Genomic DNA, 27,022 nt, shown 5'->3' with positions numbered 1-27,022 from the left:
TGTACCATGTAACCTGGACAGGCTGTACTAACTGTACCATGTAACCTGGACATGCTGTACTAACTGTACCACGTAACCTGGACATGCTGTACCATGTAACCTGGACATGCTGTACCATGTAACCTGGACATGCTGTACCATGTAACCTGGACATGCTGTACTAACTGTACCATGTAACCTGGACATGCTGTACCATGTAACCTGGACATGCTGTACCATGTAACCTGGACATGCTGTACCATGTAACCTGGACATGCTGTACCATGTATCCTGGACATGCTGTACTAACTGTACCATGTAACCTGGACATGCTGTACCATGTAACCTGGACATGCTGTACCATGTAACCTGGACATGCTGTACCATGTAACCTGGTCATGCTGTACCATGTAACCTGGACATACTGTACCATGTAACCTGGACATGCTGTACTAACTGTACTGTGTAACCTGGCATGCTGTACCATGTAACCTGGACATGCTGTACCATGTAACCTGGACATGCTGTACTAACTGTACCATGTATCCTGGACATGCTGTACCATGTAACCTGGACATGCTGTACTAACTGTACTGTGTAACCTGGCATGCTATACCATGTAACCTGGACATGCTGTACCATGTAACCTGGACATGCTGTACTAACTGTACCATGTAACCTGGACATGCTGTACCATGTAACCTGGACATGCTGTACTAACTGTACCACGTAACCTGGACATGCTGTACCATGTAACCTGGACATGCTGTACTAACTGTACCATGTAACCTGGACATGCTGTACTAACTGTACCATGTAACCTGGACATGCTGTACAATGTAACCTGGACATGCTGTACTAACTGTACCATGTAACCTGGGCATGCTGTACCATGTAACCTGGACATGCTGTACTAACTGTACCATGTAACCTGGACATGCTGTACTAACTGTACCATGTAACCTGGACATGCTGTACCATGTAACCTGGACATGCTGTACTAACTGTACCATGTAACCTGGACATGCTGTACCATGTAACCTGGACATGCTGTACTAACTGTACCATGTAACCTGGACATGCTGTACCATGTAACCTGGACATGCTGTACCATGTAACCTGGACATGCTGTACCATGTAACCTGGACATGCTGTACTAACTGTACCATGTAACCTGGACATGCTGTACTAACTGTACTGTGTAACCTGGACATGCTGTACCATGTCACCTGGACATGCTGCACTAACTGTACCATGTAACCTGGACATGCTGTACCATGTAACCTGGACATGCTGTACTAACTGTACCTTGTAACCTGGACATGCTGTACCATGTAACCTGGACATGCTGTACCATGTAACCTGGACATGCTGTACCATGTAACCTGGACATGCTGTACCATGTAACCTGGACATGCTGTACTAACTGTACCATGTATCCTGGACATGCTGTACCATGTAACCTGGACATGCTGTACTAACTGTACTGTGTAACCTGGCATGCTGTACCATGTAACCTGGACATGCTGTACCATGTAACCTGGACATGCTGTACTAACTGTACCATGTAACCTGGACATGCTGTACCATGTAACCTGGACATGCTGTACTAACTGTACCATGTAACCTGGACATGCTGTACCATGTAACCTGGACATGCTGTACTAACTGTACCATGTAACCTGGACATGCTGTACCATGTAACCTGGACATGCTGTACTAACTGTACCATGTAACCTGGACATGCTGTACCATGTAACCTGGACATGCTGTACTAACTGTACCATGTAACCTGGGCATGCTGTACCATGTAACCTGGACATGCTGTACTAACTGTACCATGTAACCTGGACATGCTGTACTAACTGTATCATGTTACCTGGACATGCTGTACTAACTGTATCATGTAACCTGGACATGCTGTACCGTGTAACCTGGACATGCTGTACTAACTGTACCATGTAACCTGGACATGCTGTACTAACTGTACCATGTAACCTGGACATAATGTCCTAACTGTACCGTGTAACCTAGACATGCTGTACTAACTGTATCATGTAACCTGGACATGCTGTACTAACTGTATCATGTAACCTGGACATGCTGTACTAACTGTACCATGTAACCTGGACATAATGTCCTAACTGTACCGTGTAACCTAGACATGCTGTACTAACTGTATCATGTATCCTGGACATGCTGTACTAACTGTATCATGTAACCTGGACATGCTGTACTAACTGTACCATGTAACCTGGACATGCTGTACCACGTAACCTGGACATGCTGTACTAACTGTATCATGTAACCTGGACATGCTGTACCATGTAACCTGGACATGCTGTACTAACTGTATCATGTAACCTGGACATGCTGTACCATGTAACATGGACATGCTGTACTGACTGTATCATGTAACATGGACATGCTGTACTAACTGTACCATGTAACCTGGACATGCTGTACTAACTGTATCATGTAACATGGACATGCTGTACTAACTGTACCATGTAACATGGACATGCTGTACTAACTGTACCATGTATCCTGGACATGCTGTACTAACTGTACCATGTATCCTGGACATGCTGTACTAACTGTACCATGTAACCTGGACAGGCTGTACTAACTGTACCATGTAACCTGGACATGCTGTACTAACTGTACCACGTAACCTGGACATGCTGTACCATGTAACCTGGACATGCTGTACTAACTGTACCGTGTAACCTGGACATGCTGTACTAACTGTATCATGTATCCTGGACATGCTGTACCATGTAACCTGGACATGCTGTACTAACTGTATCATGAAACCTGGACATGCTGTACTAACTGTACCATGTATCCTGGACATGCTGTACCATGTAACCTGGACATGCTGTACTAACTGTACCACGTAACCTGGACATGCTGTATCATGTAATCTGGACATGCTGTACTAACTGTATCATGTAATCTGGACATGCTGTATTAACTGTACCATGTAACCTGGACATGATGTACCATGTAACCTGGACATGCTGTACCATGTAACCTGGACATGCTGTACTAACTGTATCATGTAATCTGGACATGCTGTACAATATATACTGTGGCTTGACAGGAAGGAAGGTGAACACAGGGGGGGTATATACATAAAGGCAATATAACCGTGTTAATTAAATCATATGAGCGTACCTCTCCTCTTTTTGGGTCCGTGATGCGGGTGTAGCGGAGGTCAGTCTTCTGCCATTTTGGGTTGAGACTGTTACCCTGGAGCTGCCAGAGCTCAAAGGAGGCGTGGAAGGCACGGGACTGCACCTTGATGGTGATAGAGTTGATGATGACTGACATACCCTCCACCACCTTCTCAGCAAAGCCATACTCACTGCAGAAAGACATAGGAATAGAACATTTGATGAGAATGTAGACTTTATCACATTATTACTAACAACATATGAACAATTGCAGATAACTATGTACCTATCCTTTCACTGGTAAAGAGCATGAACAGTAAAATCCCTCAAAAGGTTCCAAACAGAGAACAGATAAGGCGTACCTCTGGCCAGCAGTGATGGCAATAGGGGAGGGGCCATTTGGGGCACGGGGCTCCTCACATGTTCTCATCTCCACTTCTACTTTGTCCAGGAACTGCAAGGATACCATGGGTCAACATTGTAGGCTATAGCCTGAGGCCACACCCTGATAGCAGTATAACAACATGAAACCAATACAATCTGTTACAAGAGAAAGAAAGGGAGAGGGACAGATGGAGAGCGAGAGAAAGAAAAAGAGAAAAGTCAACAAACTCATGGAGGAATAGAACAAAGGGCAGAATTCATACCAGGCAAATGGGGCTGGTCTTCAACTTTGTCCACTGTATCTAAGGGAGACAAAACAGCAGGGACCAGTCATGCACAGACACTTTCCTCAGCACTGTTCTACTGGAATGTTTATCATTCACTGTGCAAAAGAGAGCTTACACCAAGAAACACTGAGGCTTGTGCTTTTAGACCTCTCCTTACAGACTAATATCTGACCTAGACTGGCTTCAAACTAGTAATACTGAAGATAAAAGGGACACCAGGGCCCTACAGAGGCAACCCACACAGAGCTCATCTCCTCGGATCTAGTCCACATCTCCCTAAACAGGCTGATCTATTCAGGGCTGTGGCCGGTGCTGTTGCTAGCCTCTGACCTTTTGTGTTCTTCCACGCTGTTTCTCACTCTGTTTCCTTGAGATAGCAGTGGGTCTAGAGACACGTGCATTGATCTCAGTGTTATCAGACAACAGTGCTGCTTATCTCTGGACTGCTACCAGGGAGCATGGGAAGCTTATGCCCTCTGTGGCTTTCATTGATGGAGCTAAAGGCTACACGGTGAAACCACAATAACATGGTCTTGTCAAACCGCTCACCATAGGTTTTGCCTGGCAGTGCTTTACTGCTTTCACGTTAATCTTCCTTTGGCCTGCAAATTATGACCTTAAAGATTGAATCCGCAGTAGGGGGATTCAGTGCCACTGACGCCCCACCATCTTTCTTATAGTTTTGTTTGCCGAGCCGAAGAGTGTCCGCAGCATGGTAAAAATATTTTGAGTACATATTGTGCTCTTCTATCACGCATGCAATGATATCTGTGTGTCTCCACCTGTCGACAAAGTCTTTGTGGACCTGAAGCATCGGTTCACAACAGCACCCATCCTCATCCATCCGGAGCCCTCGCGTCAATTTGTGGTGGAAGTTGATGCTTCAGATGTTGGAGTGGGGGCTATCCTGTCCCAGCGATCTGCCCAGGACCAGAAGCTTCATCCCTGTGCCTTCCTGTCCCATCGTCTCAATCCTTCTGAAAGAAACTACAATGTTGGCAACCGAGAACTCCAGGAGATGAAGACGGTGTTGGAAGAGTGGACGCACTGGCTGGAAGGAGCAGAACAGCCATTCCTGATCTAGACCAACCATAACCTGGAAAATCTCCGTACAGCCAAGCGCCTCAACTCGAGGCAGGCCCGGTGGGCCCTCCTGTTCACCAGATTTAATTTCACCATCTCCTACCGCCCAGGGTCTAAGAATGTGAAGCCTGACGCCCTTCTGTCTATAAAGTTCCTCTGCCACACCCTTGACCTCTGAAACCATTCTCCCTACCTCATGCCTTGCTGCCACTGTGGATTGGGTTATTGAGAACCTGGTCCGTGAGGCACAACGCTCCCAGCCTGGACCGGCTGTTTGTCCCTAATCCAGTCCTAATCCAGTCCGGTCCCGGGTCCTGGAATGGGCTCATTCCTCCAGGCTGACCTGTCATACACTAGCCTGCCTTCAACAACATTTCTGGTGGCCCACAATGGTCCCTGACGTCTCTGCCTTTGTCACCGCATGAACAGTGTATGCTCAAAACAAGACTCCACGGCAAGCTCCTTCAGGCCTCCTGCAGCCACTACCGGTTCCTCATCGTCCCTGGTCTCATATCTCTGGACTTTGTCACTGGGCTGATGGCAACACTGTCATTCTGACGGTAGTCGACCAGTTCTCCAAGGCTGCCCATTCCATCCCTCTCCCCAAACTACCTTCTGCCAAGGAGGCGGCCCAGCTTATGGTGCAGCATGTCTTCCGGATCCATGGACTCCCGGTAGACATGGTCTCCGATCGGGGTTCTCGTTTCAGTTCTGGAAGACATTCTGCACCCTTATTGGGTCGTCGGCCAGCCTGTCATCCGGATTCCATCCCCGAACTAACGGTCAGTTGGAGGGAGCCAACCAAGACCTGGACACCACCTTAAGGTGCCTGGTCTCAACCAACCCCACTACCTGGAGCCGTCAACTGGTCTGGGTGGAGTATGCCCAGAACACTCTTCCCAGTTCTGACACGGGACTCTCCCCTTTCGAAGTGCTCGAGCCTCCACAGACCAACTCCAGGTATCGTCAACAGGCGGACCGTCGCTGGATCCCAGCTCCCCGCTACCGCATTGGGCAGATGGCATGGCTGTCCACACAGGACCTGCCCCTTCGGGTAGAGTACCGCAAGCTGTGCCCCCATTTTATTGGTCCCTTTCCCATCACCTGAGTTCCACTGCTGTCCATCTCTTGCTACCCCGTACCCTCCATATTCACCCTACGTTCCCTGTGTCTAGAATTAAACCTGTGTCTCAGTTCTTTTGTCTTCTGTCCCCCCCCCCCCCCCCCCGGCATACAGGGTGAGATGTCTCCTAGGTGACCATGGAGCAGGGGTTTCCAGTACCTGGTTGACTGGGAGGGTTTTGCCCCGGTGGAGGTGCTGGGCTCCTGCTAGAGACATCCTGGATCCAGCCCTCATCGCCAACTTTCACCGCCGACACCCTGGACAACCAGTTAGGACGCCAGGTGGCGCCCCTGGGGGGATTGTCACACGCTGATCTGTTTCACCTGTCCTCGTTATTGTCTCCACCCCCTCCAGTTGTCGCTTGTTTTCCCCAGTGTATTTATCCCTGTGTTTCCTGTCTCTCTGTGCCAGTTTGTCTTGTATGTCCAAGCCTACCAGCGGTTTTTCCTGCTTTGCCTTTTCTCCTTTCTGTGTGTTTACTATGTTATAATTAAGTATATGATTGAGCGGTGGAAGGCAGCAGCAGGGTCATAAGCATTCATTCAAACAGCAGCTCTTAGCAATGCTGGGATGCACAGCGCTGTTAATGACTTCAAGCCTATCAACTCCCAAGATTAGGCTGGCAATACTAAAGTGCCTATTAGAACATCCAATAGTCAAAGGTATATGAAATACAAATGGTATAGAGAGAAATAGTCATATAATAACTACAACCTAAAACTTCTTACCTGGGAATATTGAAGACTCATGTTAAAAGGAACCACCAGCTTTTATGTTCTGAGCAAGGAACTTAAACTCTAGCTTTTTTTGCATGGCACATATTGCACTTTTACTTTCTTCTCCAACACTGTTTTTGCACTATTTATTTGAGATTAAATAGATTTTATTTATGTATTATATTAAGTTAAAATAAAAGTGTTCATTGTACATTCAGTATTGTTGTTGTCATTTATTACACACACACATATATAAAAATTGGTCGATTTAATCGCTATCGGCTTTTTTTGATCCTCCAATAATCGGTATCGGCATTGAAAAATCATAATCGGTTGACATCTAGTGTGGAGGCCTGGAGATTCTAAACGTGTTTATGTTCATTAATGGTCAATTACAGTGAGACCGGCAGTATTTTGCATGACAATAACCGCCACAAAATGACAAAATGTCATGACCGCCACAGCCCTAGGGAAAGACTGACATGGATTTGACATGGTTTATTATCAGAAGAACACAGTTGTCTCACCCTAATTGCAGCCTTGTTGCAGTAGACCCGGGTGACAGCCAACCAGGTGGGAAGGTCCAGCATGTTCTGCAGCACCTCCTCATCCAGCTCCAGGTTGGACAGCTGACCCTCGCCCTTCAGCGTGCTGAGGTTGATCTTGTCTGGGGACAGGTTCTTGGTGAACCTTCATACAAAGGAATGGGAGAGAGGTTAGTTAAGGAAACCACTGAGATGTGTGTTGCGTGTGTGACGTAAACCAGACATATTGCTGCATTCACCAATTTCTACATATGTTTGTGTGGTTTACAAGGTTTAGGAAGCTATGTGAGACACTGTGATTGAAATGAGATGCTAGTCTGACCAAGGTCGGCTTTTGGCAGTGAGATGTAATTGTGAGGTTCATGCTGTAGGTCTAATTGAATCCCAGGCTGTAGTAACAGTCAGTGTCTTGGCCAGAGTCCCACCATAGCTCTCCATCTGGCTTCATTGACCTTACGCTCCACTACAGATTAAAATTAACTGCTGAGCCATTTGCCAGAGCAAAACCACACAGTGAAACGGCGGTGGTGAGGAGTAGGCTAGCTGTAACGTTTTCTGAAACGATGATTACCATTATGTGGCAACAAACAGACCAGTTAAGTGTTCCAATCTACCACACTCACCATGACTGACAATTATGACCTTTTATTGCACACTCATTAAAACTAAAACCTGACATTTCAGACCCCAACACAAAGGCTGGTGTTGCTTGGGTTTTGGCTGGTGGTAACAGAGATAAATGACAATACACGAGAGGTCTGACTCACCAGTCCACTCTCTGGTTAACAAATTGTAATGCTACTGAGACAAGTGAAACACTGGTTCAAGATGATGTCAGGGGCTCGTCCAGTAGCCTAGTAAGCCAAGTGCAGCTTTTGGTATATAGCAAGTTCCAACAGCCTGACTTTATTAATGAGAGGGCTACATTTGGAAAGCTGAGATACCAGTATAACAGAGCATCAACCGAAGACCAACAAGATTTGAATTAGCCTGCCAGCACAGGAACATGCCGGTTATCAGTCGTCAGCTGTAGGGCAATTCCACGGAAATTGTATTATGCTTTGATAGATTTCTAACTTTAAAAAGTTTAACAAACCATACAATTAACTCATTTACTGGAAGAACTGTGCAGATGCAAAGTTTGGTAACAGAATTGAAGTAAAATCTCCCTCAGGTTTTTTATGCGACCGCGTTTTCCAGAAACGGTTACATATCTGCTCTGAATTCTGATTCAAAGATGTCTGCAGAAAGAATGGGGTGTCAGCTATGACACCTTGCTGCACTGAAAGTAAAGGGGCTGAATAATTTTGCACGCCCAATTTTTCAGTTTTTGATTTGTTAAAAAAGTTTGAAATATCCAATAAATGTCGTTCCACTTCATGATTGTGTCCCACTTGTTGTTGATTCCTCACAAAAAAATACAGTTTTATATCTTCATGTTTGAAGCCTGAAATGTGGCAAAAGGTCGCAAAGTTCAAGGGGGCCGAATACTTTCGCAAGGCACTGTACATGCATTTTCTGCCAGGCTAGTCAAAACAATTGACCTGGATTGTGCGGCAATAAAGCTGATTTTTTTTTAAATATCTTGAATCCATTTGGGTCAGATACAGACCCAACCCAATTTGGAGACGATTCGATCTCTCCTCGGACATGTTTTGGGGTCGGCTCAAGGGTGTCCACATTTAAAATACCCAAATGGGGGACAACAGGATGATTTTGCAGAACAGCGTAACTTACATGAATAAAAACATTTGGCCACACTACACTCCCTTCCACTCTCCCATGATAAAACATGTTTTTACTATTCAGCTAACCATCCTGAAATCTCATAAGAAATTAGGTGGTGTTTCTGGTGTAATTGTAATTTATGCTCCACATTAGGGCTGACCCCGACAAAAAAATCTGTTTGTTCTTTTGATCAATTGAAATATTTTTACATATATGGACACAGCCGATGTTTTAAACAAATCAACTATATTCACTGAGCTCGTCTGATGCTTTACGTACACTGTTTAATAAATAAAGTAATGCGAAATTGAACAGTTTATTTATTGTTTAAGCTAATTATTCGAGGCTTGCTTTATTTTAAATTTCAAAGTAAAACACTTGATTGCATTTTAAATCATGAATGACTCGCATGCTGTGTGATAACAAACAAATGAATGATTGACTGACACAGTAGCCTATATAAGTGTTGAAATATAGTCAGTCCTAAGTTTGTTATGGTATTAAGACTGAACAGGATACGCTCTTAGGCTTACAGCTGGTGGTTATACAAGGCTGCTATACTAAGCCTACTACTGATAATGACATTACATATTATCATGAGGATGACCATAATAATAGTAATAATAACAATAAGGAGATCAAGAAAAAGGAGCGTTATTATTATTATAATAAATATAATTTCAAACAACTTGGAACAGTGTAAACACTAAATAAATTATAATTAATACCAGAGAGGCTGTTCTAATGAAAAAAGTGTAAAGTCTTTATTAAAGCAAAGCAAAGATTAAAAACAGACACATTTGTGAAATTGTTTACTTGACATGTACAGTCGTGGCCAAAAGTTTTGAGAATGACACAAATATTAATTTTCACAAAGTCTGCTGCCTCAATTTGTATGATGGCAATTTGCATATACTCCAGAATGTTATGAAGAGTGATCAGATGAATTGCAATTAATTGCAAAGTCCCTCTTTGCCATGAACTGAATACCCCAAAAAACATTTCCACTGCATTTCAGCCCTGCCACAAAAGGACCAGCTGACATCATGTCCGTGATTCTCTCATTAACACAGGTGTGAATGTTGACGATGATAAGGCTGGAGATCACTCTGTCATGCTGACTGAGTTCGAATAACAAATCAAATCAAATTTAATTATATAACCCTTCTTACATCAGCTGATGCCACAAATTGTCGTACAGAAACCCAGCCTAAAACCCCAAACAGCAAGCAATGCAGGTGTAGAAGTACAGACTGAAAGCTTCAAAAGGAAGGTGGTGCTTGGAATCATTGTTCTTCCTCTGTCAACCATGGTTACCTGCAAGGAAACACGTGCCATCATCATTGCTTTGCACAAAAAGGGCTTCACAGGCAAGGATATTGCTGCCAGTAGGATTGCACCTAAATCAACCATTTATCGGATCATCAAGAACTTCAAGGAGAGCGGTTCAATTGTTGTGAAGAAGGCTTCAAGGCGCCCAAGAAAGTCCAGCAAGCACAAGGACCATCTCCTAAAGCTAATTCAGCTGTGGGATCGCGGCACCACCAGTACAGAGCTCGCTCAGGAATGGCAGCAGGCAGGTGCGAGTGCATCTGCACACACAGTGAGGCAAAGACTTTTGGAGGATGGCCTGGTGTCAAGAAGGGCAGCAAAGAAGCCACTTCTCTCCAAGAAAAACATCAGGGACAGACTGATATTCTGCAAAAGGTAGAAGACAAGGTAAGCGCCACCATCAGTCCTGTGTCATGCCAACAGTAAAGCATCCTGAGACCATTCATGTGTGGGGTTGCTTCTCAGTCAAGGGAGTGGGCTCACTCACAATTTTGCCTAAGAACACAGCCATGAATAAAGAATGGTACCAACACATCCTCCGAGAGCAACTTCTCCCAACCATCAAGGAAGAGTTTGGTGATGAACAATGCCTTTTCCAGGATGATGGAGCACCTTGCCATAAGGCAAAAGTGATAACTAAGTGGTTCGGCGAACAAAATATAAATATTTTGGGTCCATGGCCAGGAATCTCCCCAGACCTTAATCCCATTAAAAACTTGTGGTCAATCCTCAAGAGGCGGGTGGACAAACAAAAACTCACAAATTCTGACAAACTCCAAGCATGGATTATGCAAGAATGGGCTGCCATCAGTCAGTGTGGCCCAGAAGTTAATTGACAGCATGCCAGGGCGGATTGCAGAGGTCTTGAAAAAAGAAGGGTCAACACTGCAAATATTGACTCTTTGCATCAACTTAATTAATGTAATTGTCAATAAAAGCTTTTGACACTTATGAAATGCTTGTAATTATACTTCAGACTTCCATAGTAACATCTGACAAAAATATCTGAAGACACTGAAGCAGCAAACTTTGTGGAAATGTATATTTGTGTCATTCTCAAATTTTGGCCACAACTGTACAGTGCCTTGCGAAAGTATTCACCCCCTTGGCATTTTTCCTATTTTGTTGTTTTTGGGGGGTTTGTATAATTTAATTTACACAACATGCCTACCACTTACACTCCATGCAGTTTGGCTTCAGAGCGAAACACTCCACAGAAACGGCCAACTGCTTTCTTCTGGAAAATGTGAAGTTCAAGAGGGACAAAGGGGACATTGTTGGGGCTGTGTTTCTGGACCTAAGGAAGGCTTTTGATACTGTTAACCATGAGATTGTCCAAGTTCAACTTTTCCCCCGATGCCTTGAGATGGATGAAATCAAACCTTGAAGGCAGAACTCAGTGTGTCAGAGTAAGCTATGAGCTGTCGCCCACTCGTAGCTATGATGTGGGCGTGCCCCAAGGGTCAATACTGGGGCCCCTCCTGTTCAGCCTGTACATTAATGATCTGCCTTCTGTCTGTACTAGGTCTGAAGTTCAAATGTATGCAGATGATACAGTGATATATGTGCATGCAAAGAGCAAACCACAAGCTGCACAAGAACTCACTACTGTAATGGTCCAGGTTACAAAGTGGCTCAGTGACTCGTGTTTGCATCTCAATGTGAAAAAAACTGTTGGCATGTTCTTCACAAAGAGGGCAACAGATGCTACTGAGCCAGATGTCTGTGTCAGGGGAGAAGCTCCAGGTGGTATCTGATTTTAAGTACCATGGCATCATACTTGATTCATACTCTCTTTTAAAAAGCATGTGAAAAAGGTAATTCAGATAACCAAATTCAACCTAGCTAATTTCCGATTTATACGAAATTGTTTGACTACAGAGGTAGCAAAACTGTACTTCAAATCTATGATACTCCCCCACTTAACATACTGCTTGACTAGTTGGGCCCAACCTTTCTGTACAACATTAAAACCGCGCGTTTTGTTCAGTAATCCATGGCTCAAAGACGGTCACAACGTGCAGACGAATACATCCTAATAGTACCAGTAAAGTTCGTCGAAACATGTCAAACGATGTTTATAATTAATCTTCAGGTTGTCTATTGTCTAAATAATCTATAATATTTCAACTGGACAATAACGTATTCAATAGAAAGGAAAAACAACGAAGAGCGCGCAATCGGTCACGCGCGCAAACCAGCTCTGCTTCCTTCTACAGTCCACTTACAAAACATTTTTCAGAAAACAAGCCTGAAACAATGTCTAAAGACTGTTGACATCTAGTGGAAGCCATAGGAACTGCAATCTGGGTCCTAACCCATTACATACTGTATAGGCATTCAATATAAAAGTACCCACATAAAAAATATCCCACTTCCTGGATGGATTTTCCTCAGGTTTTCGCGTACCATATCAGTTCTGTTATACTCAGACATTATTTTAACAGTTTTGGAAACTTTAGTGTTTTCTATACAAATCTACCAATTATATGCATATCCTAGCTTCTGGGCCTGAGTAACAGGCAGTTTACTTTGGGCACCTCAGTCATCCTAACTTCCGAATACTGCCCCCTATCCCAAAAAAGTTAAATGAAATCGAAATGAAAATCCATTTAAATTACAGGTTGTAATGCAATGAAATAGGACAAATGCCAAGGTGGGTGAATACTTTTGGAAGTCACTGTAGTTGGGTGAGGCTTACTGCTCAAGGAATCAGTAGGCTATTAAAACACTCAAAAGGTCATAAAGCCAGGCACATTTAACAGTTAGGCTTTTGATTATAGACCTAATTAAGTTGAGGTTTCCGCTCTGCTCACTTTTCTTAGACAATAAGAAAAGGGCTGTTTTTCTCGTCTCCTCATTCTGCAGCTGCCTCATTGTTCTCAACACCAATATGCTGGTTAACTTCTATACACAAAGCAACGTTGTCTAGGAAAAGGCGCCAATTCAATAGCGCACTGAGGTGTTTCAGAACCGCGGACAGTGACCACTATCCAACACAGGAGAATGCGCATTTGTTATAAAATATTATTTTTATTAGTGTTGCACCATTGTTCTTACGTAATATAACCATATAGAATTTTAGTAGCACATGTCTTAGAGTGATGGACTGTGCCATCCGCCAGGGCCTCACAATGGATTAGTCCACTCAGACAGGAGCTAATCAGACAGCTTACTTGTACACCATGATATATATTTTTTTATATTGCTCGACTAAAAAAATCTTGGTCAACCAACAGCCTATCAACCAAACAATTGATCAGTCGACTAAATTGGGTCATCAGCCCTATCATACATTTGGATATGTTATGTCAAATACTAATTAATCATTATGTGATCTTACAAGACATTGATTCAGCTTTGATCTAAACTTTACTAAACAAGCACCATTGTGAGAAGTGGCGGAGCGAGGCTCCTGCAGTCCGCGCAAAGAATTAGCAATTGAAGCACACCTAGCTTACTCTTTTGCCTGCGCAAAATTTGGTGATGCAGAAATGGGAGACCACAAAATCTGCAAATATTTGGCCAGGGAAATTTCTGATTGGTCTCAGTCAATGTAAAACAGTTAGGAAGGGAGACTCTATAAGCGGGATTTAATTTAGTGAAGTAGCAGAACATTTGTTGAATGAGCATCTTAATAAACATCGTGAGCCTCAAAAGTTTGATGAAATGACATATCTTTCAGTCTACTGTTATCGATACTGAACCAAAATATAAAATGCAACCATTTCTAAGATTTACTGAGTTAAAGTTCATATAAAGGAAATCTCATTTTTGTAAGTAATTAGGCCTAACTGTCCTCTCCAAGTTTGGCTGAAATGAAGGCCGAAACGGTTTGAGAAATATGATTGGTTGGCGATAGGCCAATGACATTACTTTTTGTCTTGCGCTGGGCAGAATATCAGATCTCAACAACAACTGGAGAACTGGGCTTCACCAGCAGGCTTAGTCTACCACATCCTTATGATATATGTATTTTCATAAACACAACGTGACTGCAAGGGGCAGGTCGGAATTTATGACTGAAATTCGGGACAAATGAACCATTTCATCTCATAGAGTGGTGTCTGAATTTGTTGATAGAATGCGGGACATGATTGTTTGGTTGCGGGACGCAGAGCCAAAATGCAGGACTGTCCTGCACAATCCGGGACTTGTGGTCACCCTAATCGGATCTGGATCACCTCGAATCCAAATTGAATATATATATTTTTTTATGTAATGCCCGGATTTTGTTGGAGGCAGGTTACGGGTAAGAATTTAATGAATCCTATTCGGTATGGATTTCAATTTTGTGATACGAGAAGAACGCCCCCAGGGACCTCACAATACAATATTATCATGATACTAAGGTGCCGATACAATATTCAATGCGATTCTCACAATTCTGTATGTATTGCGATTCGATACTGCATTTTTATTGCGATTTGATGTTCCAAACATATTGCTGTCTGCTGCAGAGAGACAAGAGAACATTAGAAAACACGTTTTGATCATTCAGATAAATAAAAGTACTGGAAATGTTGGGTCAGTTTAAAAATTAGATGGAGAACAAGGTATAGGATTAGTTTTGGCACAGGTACAGCCAACTAGCGCTAGCTACAAACCAATCAAATATCGATATATCATCCCAAAATAATATTGCAATATGTCACTATCAATGTTTTTCTCCATCACAAGGCAATGTTTAAGCTTTTTCGGCAGATGTTGTCTAAGACCCCATTTCCATCTGTTTGACCAGAAATTAAAGCCTTTGCTTATTCCACATTTTTAAGATGGGAAATGGTAGAAAATGTGTATATGCCTTAAATTTCTCAAAAGTATAGGCTCTTAGCTTAAATTTGACACCCATATTAACATGCTCCTATGAACTTTACATATTGATGCTCATGGGTCCTTTTTAGATGGAAATGCCCTGTAAATAACAGTGATATATCCTCTGTCAGCCTACGTTAACGATTGTTAAGCTAAGGTGAACAGGTAAAACCACTCCACCACCTCAACCATTCCTCCTAATCTATATCCCAGGCACAATACTGGTGTGTCATTGACTCTAGAAGAAGTGGTCACCAACCGTTCGATCACAATCGACTGGTCGATCTTTAAGGCATTCCTAGTCGATCACCAAACATTTCTGTAGAAAAGCCAACGGTAACAGCTGTGATAAAGGCTTGTGCTCCTTTTTTGTGGCAGGGGTTGCGCTGTTGGCGGTAGGTGCACTTGATTCAGAAGCCCTGCGCAGTGGGTAAGCAAAGTGTTCCCATTTTAAACCATTTCATTTGTTTAAAAAAACAAACTCCGCGGACCGGGAGATAATTGGCTAAATCGAGTGCGCCTACTGCCCTGGCCAATCAGATAGTCCAAATCACCTACGAAGCTTCCACGACCCCGGCCACAGCAGTTTAATACTAGCCTACGTAAGATTTAATAACTTTTAAAACCATGACCACAGAGAGAGTGCCAAAGAATACAGCAAAGAGATGCTGTTTTTATGAGTGCGCTCATGTTGAATTATTTTATTCAGCACTATCAGTGTTTAAATTCAACACTATTATAAAATCCCTATTTCCACTCGCGCTGGAGCTACAATGAATGAGTAGCTAAGTGTATCGATAGCCATGTGTTTTTATTATTATGTTTATTTTAACTTCAAGGAATATTTCACTTTCTCTGGTCATAGGAACAACAGGAATTTATGCATGAGGCAGATGCGGTGCGACTTGAGTTTTGCCATCAGGTGGAAGACGGTGTCCCCTCTCTCTGGTCAGTCTCACCGGAGGTAAGGAAGGACAGAACAGGGACCATGAGAGGCGGATCCTCTGCTGCTCTCTCCCTCCCTCCGCTGAGACTAATGTTGTGTTCAAAACCACTGGGAACTCGGAAATCTCTGACTTCAGTGTGTTCAAGACAACTGGGGAACTCTGAAAATACTAGATCCGACTGGGAAAAATCGGTTTTAATGGTCATCCAACTCGGAATTCCAAGTCGGAAACTCTGGCATCTTTCTAGAGCTCTGACATGCCGATCTGAAGATCACTGACGTCATGATTTGACCTTGTTTTTTTCTGTGTTCCCAGTTGTCTTGAAAGCACCATGACCATCAGATGCAGGTACCAGCAGTCCAGTAAAATAAAAAAGCAAATTATTGCAATTTATGCTCATCTGTGCCTCGCAAGTGCTACACCAACTGATATATTTTGTAATCAAAGCTTGAGTTTTGAAATATAATAAACATGGTCCGAGAAGAACAATATTGGCACGCCAGGCATATAGTCAACAAACTGTGATAATGCATTAGGCCTACTTCACAAACCCCATTCTTACAGAACTGTTTTTATTAGGTTAAAGGCCTAATGTCATTCCACAAGACCACTTTAGCAACCCATAATGAAATGTCCATGTCTGAAAATAGACTGTTACCCTACACGTCTCCCCTTTGACCACCTCCTCCCTCCGCTGACCTCAATCAAGCCATGAACTTTCTCAAACTTCAGTCTCTTGAGCTACACATGATGATTAATGATCTTGTTTTTAAATATCTTGCTTTTTGTTGTTGCTTTACAGCGCTTTGAGATTTCTTTATCTAATGAATAGCACTTTAAAAGTTGAATAAATTATATTATTATATTAGAGCTACTGGGTATGCATGATTTTGTTCCATCCTTTATAGCAGGGCTGGACAAAAGCCTGCACTCTCAGTAGCTTTGATGTACACTAACCCAGATCAATAATGAGAAGAGGGGAAAAAAGGTATTCAAAACACAGCCTCCAACACGTCCTAGCTGGGGATCCAACCCTTTTAACAATGCCGTGCATTTTAATGTATTCCGGTGAAAAGAATAAATAGGCTGTAGTCGAACACCATACAAACCATCAGGGTATTCATTAAAACTAGGCCACAGCAATGTTTTGGGGATTAGCATTGTTTTGAGGTACAACAATTCGAGGGCTTATTCAACACATAATGGCCTGGCTATGAATGAAAGGGAGAACAAAATGTATCCTGGAAAAGTGATATTTGTCTTTGATGAAAAAATTTTTTTTTAAAGGTTTCAAGCCATCTACCAGTCAGTATGAAATATGCTGCGTAAAACCAGGTTTTAGTTCCAAAGTGAGCTGTCATCATAGCAAAGTGAGCTTCCCTTGTCCATCAACCAGGATCAAGGCACATCATGGACAGTGATCACTCACAGATGTGCTCATAGCCTGCAGAGATCCTATGCTAACTCAAATTTGAATGGCTGCGTACACAGTTTAGCAGCTGACCGCACCACTCTCTGGGGAGCTCTGCGGTTGAGGACAATGCAAATGCCATAACAGGCGATGATAAATACGGACAGAATGCTCTCAATGGTGGATTTGTAGAAGTTTGTGAGGGTCTTAGGGGCCAAGTTAAAATTCTTCCTCCTGAGGTTGAAGAGACGCTGTTGTGCCTTCTTCACCACACTGTAGGTGTGATGGGATAATTTCAGGTCCTCATTGAAGTCCACGCAAAGGAACTTGAAGCTTTGACCCTCTCCACTGCGGCCCGTCGATGTGGATTGGGGCGTGCTCTCTCTGATGTCTCCTGTAGTCCACAATCAGTTCCTTCCTTTTGTTGACATTGAAGGAGAGGTTATTTTCCTGGCACCACTCTGCCAGGGCTCTCACCTCCTCCCTGTAAGCCGTCTCATCGGTGTTGGTAATCAGGCCAACAATGTCGTCAGCAAAGTTGATGATTGAGTTGGAGATGTGCATGGCTACGCCGTCATGGGTGAACAGGAAGTACAGGAGGGGGCTGAGCATGCACCCCTGTGGGGCTACCGTGTTGAGGATCAGCGTGGCAGAGGTGTTGCCTACCTTCACCACCTGGGGTCAGCCCGTCAGGAAGTCCAGGACCTAGTTTCACATGGAGGGGTTCAGACCCAGGACCCTGAGCTTAGTGATGAGCTTGGCGGGGAACTATGGTGTTGAAGACTGAGCTGTAGTCGATGAACAGCATTCTTAGATAGGTATGTCCAGGTGGGTTAGGGCAGTGTGCAGTGCAATGGCTATTGCGTCATCCATTAATCTGTTGGGGTGGTATGCAAATTGTTGTGGATCTAAGGTGTCAGGTAAGATGGAGGAGATATTTTCCTTAACTAGTCTCTCAAATCCCTTCATAACAGACGTCGACTTCAGGGCATTCTCTCAAACAGAGGGAAGCCAACCAGCCACACACTGCTGAGCACCCCATTAACGCTTGCTGTGGGAGAGCAGCTCCTGTTTAGTACTACAGTGTGTGGGAGTCCACCATGAAGTCCACACAAAGGTTAAGGGGGTTAAGAGGGTTGAGCTTTGAACACAACTCAAGTGTTTCACTTGATGCTTGTTGCTCACAGGCCCCATGTAAAATCTCCCTCTTCTCAAAATCGAAATACTCCAGAGCAACTCATGAGGAGCTGGAAAGGATGCTGTTGAGCTGTTTTCAGTACAGTACTAGTCAGTGTTTTCAATAGTCTCATGTCCAATGGGGTTGAAGACAAGGAATATTGCTGAGGAATGTTGTGTGGTCAAAAAAGCAACATTTTGATATAGCCACGGTTTAACACTTGTCATATCCCTTTCTACCGATCTTTTGCCACATAGGGCCTAGATTTGGTCAATTTTAGGCCACAATGTTATCTTCCTGTTTTATATGATATGTACAGCCAAAACAGGAATCCCGGTCAGTAACAGAGCCTGTCACTAACGGTGATGTATCCAGCGCTTGGTAGAGCCTGGTGATTTTGATTCTGTTGTCATTCTTCCCAGAGAAAGACCATGATTGAGTGAGAGTTAAGGAATGGGTGGAAATTGGAAATAACAGAATTGAGCACTGATGTTGACCACTCGGTTTGGCCAACAAAACAGTGCCACAAGACAGCTGACTGGGTTGGGCAGTTCAGCAGGGCCAGGGAGTTGCTGAGTGGGTAACATGGAACTGACCTAGAGGACAAACTCAAACATGATGTCTGCATCTTCCAAACACTTGCAGCACTGAAACGGCAAGGCTAGCTATTCTATTCTAGCACAGTTTCTCTTGTGTGCTAACACTCCAAGAGAGTTATGTTTTCTGACAAGTCCTTATTATAGTTTATGCAAGGAGGGGGAATGAAACAGTCATACCTAATGCAGGCCATGTGTCATACTAATGCACTCGCAGTCTCGAAGAAGCTACAATCCAAAGCAACATTGTGTCTCTGGCGAAATAAAGCCCTAAGCCAAACCAAAGGCTGAATACAATTACCAATAATAACAGATGTATTTTATTTCCCGCTTTTTATTACAAAGAAAATCTCAAAGAAGCTCGAAAAACAAAACTAAATGTTGGTTGCAGGTCTGGACTTAGACAATGGTTTTCCACAGCTGATAGTCAGTGTTGATAATGATAGCCGAATGTCATAGTACAGGGAGGGAGAAGCGTCAGTTGGATAGAAGACCCGGAGCTCTTCAGGCTAATTACCAAAGACAAAATCAGCGAATAAGCCATAATTCTAATTTTGTCCCATAACAGGGAAAAAAGGTTAGGATATTTACCATTTGTCAGAATGCAATTGAGAGGCTACAGTATGCTCTCAATGCCATTGTGAATTTGCTCTGTTACCTCCTATCTAGTGAACAATATGATTTATTTAACAGTCACCACAATTGGAGCAACAGAGCAAAGCAAAACATGTGTCAAACTGACATACTGGAGTTAGGCCAATGCCTCTTAGCCTTTGCCCCATACAGCGGAGCAGAGTGAGATCTCGACAAATTTCACCACAAAAACCTTGCCCTTACTAACAGAGTGAGAGTAATTGCCAGGCATACAAGAAGAGAGAGAACTGTCAGAGTTAGACCTAAACCGGTTTTGTTGCAAACAAAAGCTTGACGCTTCTACGTAACTCTAAATGCAAAGGTGTGCAACTGTAGGCTGCATTTAAAGACAGATGACTTTGTAAGCCTACGTAGTGGCATCAATAAGTGGGATGCAGCCTTCCCTATGGCTATTGTCTGATACACACAACCACGACAGTATGAGTAACAGTCTCTAATCTATTCCAAGCATCACACTGTTCTTCTCCCTAAATTCCCTTTCCCCTCAGTGTCTCATTCACTCAATTGCGTGCTGAGTGCACACAAGCTCCCGTTAGGACTACAGAAATAAATGCATATAAAAACGTATCTGATGGGATACACGAGCTACATTCCTTGTGTTTTTTTTTTTTTTTTTACAAATTCAAAACGGACTGGTTGACTGAAGTAAGAAAATGTGTTCCAACAACGAGCTGCAGTTTTGAAACAAATCAGCTTAAGCTACTTTGTGAACTGCTAGTGCCATTTAGAATTGGTTAGGCTACGCTATAACCCCCTCCTAAACATGTACTGAACAAAAATATAAACTCAACATGTAAAGTGTTGGTCCCATGTTTCATGAGCTGAAATAAAAGATCCAAGAAATGTTTCATATGCACAAAAAGCTTATTTCTCTCACATTTTGTGCACACATCTGTTTACATCCCTGTTAGTGAGCATGCAAGCTTTGAGGGAGCGTGCAATTGGCAAGCTAACTGCAGCAATCTCCACCGTAGCTGTCACCAGAGAACTGAATGTTAATTTCTCTTCCTTAAGCCGCCTCCAACCGACTGATATTGCCAAGTACTTTCATGATTTTTTCATTGGCAAGACTAGCAAACTTAAGCATGACATACCAGCAACAAAACGCTGACACTACACATCCAAGTATATTTGACCAAATTATGAAAGACAAAAATTGTCATTTTGAATTACGTAAAGTGAGTGTGGAAGAGGTGGAAAAATTATTGTTGTCTATCAACAATGACAAACTACCGAGGACTTGACAACTTTGATGGAAAATTACTGAGGATAATAGCGGACGATATTGCCACTCCTATTTGCCATGTCTTCAATTTAAGCCTACTAGAAAGTGTGTGCCCTCATGCCTGGAGGGAAGCAAAAGTTATTCCACTACCTAAGAATAGTAAAGCCCCATTTACTGGATCAAAAATCAGACCAATCAGTCTGTTACCAACTCTTAGTAAAATTCTGGGAAAATTTGTCTTTGACCAGATACAATGATATTTTACAGTAAACAAATTAACAAAATACTTTCAAGACAATTATAGGGAAGGACATTCAACAAGCACAGCACTTATACAAATGACTGATGATTGGCTGAGAGAAATTGATGATAAAAAGAATGTGAGGGCTGTTTTGTTAGACTTTAGTGCTGCTTTTGACATTATCGATCTGAGTCTACTGCTGGAAAAACTAATGTGTTATGGCTCTACATCCCCTGCTTTATTGTGGATAAAGAGTTACCTGTTTAACAGAACACAGAGGGTGTTCTTTAATGGAAGCCTCTGCAACATAATTCAGGTAGAATCAGGAATTCCCCAGGGCAGCTGTCTAGGCCCCTTACTTTTTTCAAACTTTATTAACGGCATGCCACTGGCATTGAGTAATGACACTTAACAAAGAGCCTCAGTTTCAGAATGGGTGACAAGGAATAAGTTAGTCCTAAATATTTCAAAATCTAAAATCATTGTATTAGGGACAATACAATGCTAAGATGGGGAGAAGTCTGTCCATAATAAAGCGCTACTCTACCTTCTTAACTGCACAATCAACAAGGCAGGTCCTACAGGCTCTAGTTTTGTCGTACCTGGACAACTGTTCAGACATGTGGTCAGGTGCTACAAGGAGGGACTTAGTAAAACTGCAATTGGTTCAGAACAGGGCTGCATGGCTGGCCCTTGGATGTACACAGAGAGCAAACTTTAATGTCAATCTATCCTGGCTCAAAGTGGAGGAGTTCACCACTACTTGTATTTGTGAGTGGTATTGACATGTTGAAAGCACCGAGCTGTCTGTTTAAACAACTACCACAAATCTCAGACACTCATATATCCCACAAGACATGCCACCAAAGGTCTCTTCACAGTCCCCAAGTCTTCTCCAGACAAGCTTTTTACGGATGCCCCAAACAATCGGAAAGGGGATTCATCAGAGAAAATGACTTTACCCCAGTTCTCAGCAGTCCAATCCCTGTACCTTTTGCAGAATATCAGTCTATCCTTGATGTTTTCCTGGAGAGAAGTGGCTTCTTTGCTGCCCTTCTTGACACCAGGCCATCCTCAAAGTCTTTGCCTCACTGTGTGTGCAGATGCACTCACACTCATAGAGGTCGACCGATTTAATCGGAATGGCCGATTAATTGGGGCAGATTTCAAGTTATCATAACAATCGGTAATCTCCATTGTTGGACACCGATTACATTGCACTCCACGAGGAGACTGCATGGCAGGCTGACTACCTGTTATGCGAGTGCAGCAAGGAGCCAATGTAAGGTGCTATTTAACGTATCTTAACATAATCACTAGTTAACTACACATGGTTGATGATATTACTAGTTTATCTTGCTTGTCCTGTGTTGCATACAATCGATGCGGTGCCTGTTAGTTTATCATTGAATCATAGCCTACTTAGCCAAATGGTTATTTAACAAGCGCATTCGTGAAAAAAGCACTGTCGTTGCACCAATGTGTACCTAACCGTAAACATCAACGCCTTTCTTAAAATCAATACACAAGTATATATTTTTTAAACCTGCATATTTAGTTAAAATAAATCCAGGTTAGCAGGCAATATTAAACTAGGGAAATTGTGTCACTTCTCTTGCGTTCATTGCACGCAAAGTCAGGGTATATGCAACAATTTGGGCCGCCTGGCTCATTGCAAACTAATTTGCCAGATTGTTACGTAATTATGACATAACATTGAAGGTTGTGCAACGTAACAGGAATATTTAGACTTATGGATGCCACCAGTTAGATAAAAATACGGAACGGTTCTGTATTTCATTGAAAGAATAAAAGTTTTGTTTTCAAAATGATAGGTCATTAATATGGTCAAATCCAGAAACTATGGCTCGTATTTCTGTGTGTTAGAATATGTTATAATTAAGTCTATTATTTGATATTTGATAGAGCAGTCTGACTGAGCGGTGGTAGGCAGCAGCAGGCTCGCAAGCATTCATTCAAACAGCACTTTCATGCATTTGCCAGCAGCTCTTCGCTGTGCTTCAAGCATTGAGATGTTTATGACTTCAAGGCTGTCAACTCCCAAGATTAGGCTGGTGTAACTGATGTGAAATGGCTAGCTAATTAGCGGGGTGCGCGCTGATAGCGTTTCAATCGGTGACGTCACTCGATCTGAGACCATGAAGTAGTTGTTCCCCTTGCCCTGCAAGGGCCGCGACTTTTGTGGAGCGATGGGTAACGATGCTTCGAGGGTGGCTGTTGTCGATGTGTTCCTGGTTCGAGCCCAGGTAGGGGCAAGGAGAGGAACGGAAGCTATACTGTTACACTGGCAATACTAAAGTGCCTATAAGAACATCCAATAGTCAAAGGTATATGAAATACAAAATGGTATGGAGAAATAGTCCTATAATTCTTATAATAACTACACCCTAAAACTTCTTACCTGGAAATATTGAAGACTCATGTTAAAAAGGAACCACCAGCTTTCATATGTTCTCATGTTCTGAGCAAGGAACTTAAACGGTAGTTTTTTTACATGGCACATATTGCACTTTTAATTTCTTCTCCAACACTTTGTTTTTGCATTATTTAAACCAAATTGAACATGTTTCATTATTTATTTGAGGCTAAATTGATTGTATTGATGTATTATATTAAGCTGAAATAAGTGTTCCTTCAGTATTGTTGTAATTGTCATTATTCTGCTTTTTTTTGGTCCTCCAATAATCGGTATCGGCATTGAAAAATCATAAATCTGTCAACCTCTAGCACTCACACCTGCCTGCTGCCATTGCTGAGCAAGCTTTGTACTGGTGGTGCCCCGATCCCGCAGTTGAATCAAATTTAGGAGACGGTCCTGGCGCTTGCTGGACTTTCTTGGGCACCCTGAAGCCTTCTTCACAACAATTTAACCGCTCTCCTTGAAGTTCTTGATGATCCGATAAATGGTTGATTTAGGTGCAATCTTACTGGCAGCAATAGCCTTGCCCGTGATGCCCTTTTGTGCAAAGCAATGATGATGGCACGTGTTTCCTTGCAGGTAACCATGGTTGACAGAGGAAGAACAATGATATCAAGCACCTCCCTTTGAAGCCTTCAGTCTGTACTTCTACACCTGCATTGCTTTGTGTTTGGGGTTTTAGGCTGGGTTTCTGTACAGCCATTTGTGGCATCAGTTGATGTAAGAAGGGCTATATAATTAAATTTGATTTGTTATTCGAACTCAATCAGCATGACAGAGTGATCTCCAGCCTTGTCCTCGTCAACACTCACACCTGTGTTAATGAGAGAATCACGGACATGATGTCAGCTGGTCCTTTTGTGGCAGGGCTAAAATGCAGTGGAAATGTTTTGGGGGGATTCAGTTCATTTGCATGGCAAAGAGGGACTTTGCAATTAATTGCAATTCATCTGATCACTCTACATAACATTCTGGAGTATATGCAAATTGCCATCATACAAACTGAGGCAGCAGACTATGGGAAAATGAATATGTCATTCTCAAAACTTTTGGCCATGACTGTACATGGAACTCTATTCCACATCAGGTAACGGATGCAAGCAGTAGAATCAGATATTACAAAACAGATAAAAATACACCTTATAGAACAGCGGGGACTGTGAAGCAACACAAACATAGGCACAGACACATGCATACCTACATGATAACATACGCACTATACACACACATACACATGGATTTTGTGCTGTTGATGTGTGGTGGAATAGGGGCCTGAGGATACACACTTCACTTAGTGTGTTGTGAAATCTGTTATGAATGTATTGTAGTGTTTTTTAAATTGTATAACTGCCTTAATTTTGACAGACCCCAGAAAGAGTAGCTGCTGCATTTTCCCTGGATGGTGTGACAAAACTAGAGCCTGTAGGACCTGCCTTGTTGATAATGCTTTTAAGAAGGTAGAACAGCGCAGTGGGGTTATGGTATGGGCAGGTATAAGCTATGGACAACGAACACAATTGCATTTTATCGATGGCAATTTGAATGCAGAGATGCGGTGATGGGATCCCGAGGTCCATTGTCGTGTCATTCATCCGCCACTATCACTTCATGTTTCAGCATGATAATGCACGACCCCATGTCAAGGATCCCTACATAATTCCTGGAAGCTGAAAATGTCCCAGTTCTTCCATGGCCTGCATACTCACTAGACATGTCCCTCATTGAGCATGTTTGAGATGCTCAGGATCAACGTGTACAACAGTGTATTCCACTTCCATCCAATATCCAGCAACTTCACACAGCCATTGAAGAGTGGGATAACATTCCACAGCCCAAAATCAACAGCCTGATTAACTCTATGCGAAGGAGATGTGTCAAGCACTGCATGAGGCAAATGGTGGTCAAGACACACCTATTTTCTTATTATTTGAGTACGAGAGAGAGAGAGAAATAATGGGAGTACACAAACATGTAAAATTCACATCCTCATCTGTCAACAAAAGCCCAAAATTGGACCATCTTCTCAAAATAGCACAGCAGCAGCACTACACTCCAGCAGGCAGGCACACCAACTGATTTTAATTATATCTCATGAGATCCTTTTGAGGTGTAATGCCAAGTTATTCAAACCACTGTAAGTGAGGACAAATGACACTGAAGGAAGGGCTGATGGCCATTCATCGCTGACTTGAAATGACACCCACAGTCAGCAATTGCTCTCATAACCTGACTCTAACGAGGGACAGGAATTTCTGAATAGTCCTGAAGCCACCTGAGTTTCATTGTTCTCAATACGGAGTGGCTCCACTCATGGCTGTAACTACAGGTCCGGAACTCGGTAATCTTCTCAAAAAAATAAAAAATATTTTGTACACAATTGTTTAAGCCCCATTCAGGACCTTATACTGTGCCTATAAATTACTGCTGTCCCGTCCATAGACACTCACTGCTGGCCGGTCCTGAAAAGTCTGCATGTCTGTTACATGACTGACGGTGATGAGGTCCAAGCAGAACACTTGAAGGTAACGTTAAATATAATAGGTCCATTCATGCTCTATTACACAGTCACACTCCTGAGAAATGGTAACATCATGCTGGATTCGTTTATTTACAGTCGGCAGTATTGATTCATTATGTAAGGTGACTGACATGAATTAAATCTTCCACGAAAACGTCTGTTCGCACGCGAGACTATGCATCAGCTTTGCTTGGTGTTGCACTACTAGCTTGAGAAATTGCCAGCGGCTTTATCCAACACAAAAGACAACTAGTGGGCTGTGTAACAAATCATGAATATCCTTCTATCTGGACATCTTTTGGTTGACATGCCTACCTAGTATTACACCTAGCTGGCCCATCCAAGCTTAAAGCAGATGGCTAGCTAACGTTAGCCAAGCCAAGCTAGCAATCTTTCTTACCTGGACAAATGTTTCAATATTTGCTTTTTGATTATTCCTGCCATTGCGGTGTTGGTGAGAATAACCTAGCTAAACTATTTATTTGTAGCTAGCTAGCGTATAGGCATATTCTCTTCACATTCCACTCCACCTCTCATCTTCAGCGAAATGAAAAACGACCCTTATTCACCACGGGTAATTTGTGTAATTGTATTTTTCCCATAAGACATAGCAAAGACATGCTTTGACACATATTGCGTTAG

General features: G+C 42.8%; 1 protein-coding gene across 1 annotated transcript in view; it reads right to left on the bottom strand.

Annotated features, from left to right (window-relative positions):
• LOC109869125 (UHRF1-binding protein 1-like) overlaps positions 1–26,887 on the bottom strand; it is a 51,133-nt gene extending 24,246 nt beyond the window's left edge. The window contains exons 1-5 of the mRNA XM_020459018.2: positions 26,781–26,887; positions 7,279–7,441; positions 3,806–3,844; positions 3,521–3,612; positions 3,160–3,349 (exon numbers count right to left, since the gene is read on the bottom strand). Of these exons, the coding sequence (XP_020314607.1) occupies positions 3,160–3,349; positions 3,521–3,612; positions 3,806–3,844; positions 7,279–7,441; positions 26,781–26,824 (528 nt within the window). The 5' untranslated portion in view covers positions 26,825–26,887. The remainder of the gene's footprint in view (positions 1–3,159; positions 3,350–3,520; positions 3,613–3,805; positions 3,845–7,278; positions 7,442–26,780) is intronic.
• Between the last annotated feature and the right edge of the window lie 135 nt (positions 26,888–27,022).

Source organism: Oncorhynchus kisutch, linkage group LG24 (genome assembly GCF_002021735.2).
Source record: "Oncorhynchus kisutch isolate 150728-3 linkage group LG24, Okis_V2, whole genome shotgun sequence".
Taxonomy (NCBI): Eukaryota; Metazoa; Chordata; class Actinopteri; order Salmoniformes; family Salmonidae; genus Oncorhynchus; species Oncorhynchus kisutch.
This window is presented reverse-complemented; position numbering and strand designations above follow the sequence as displayed.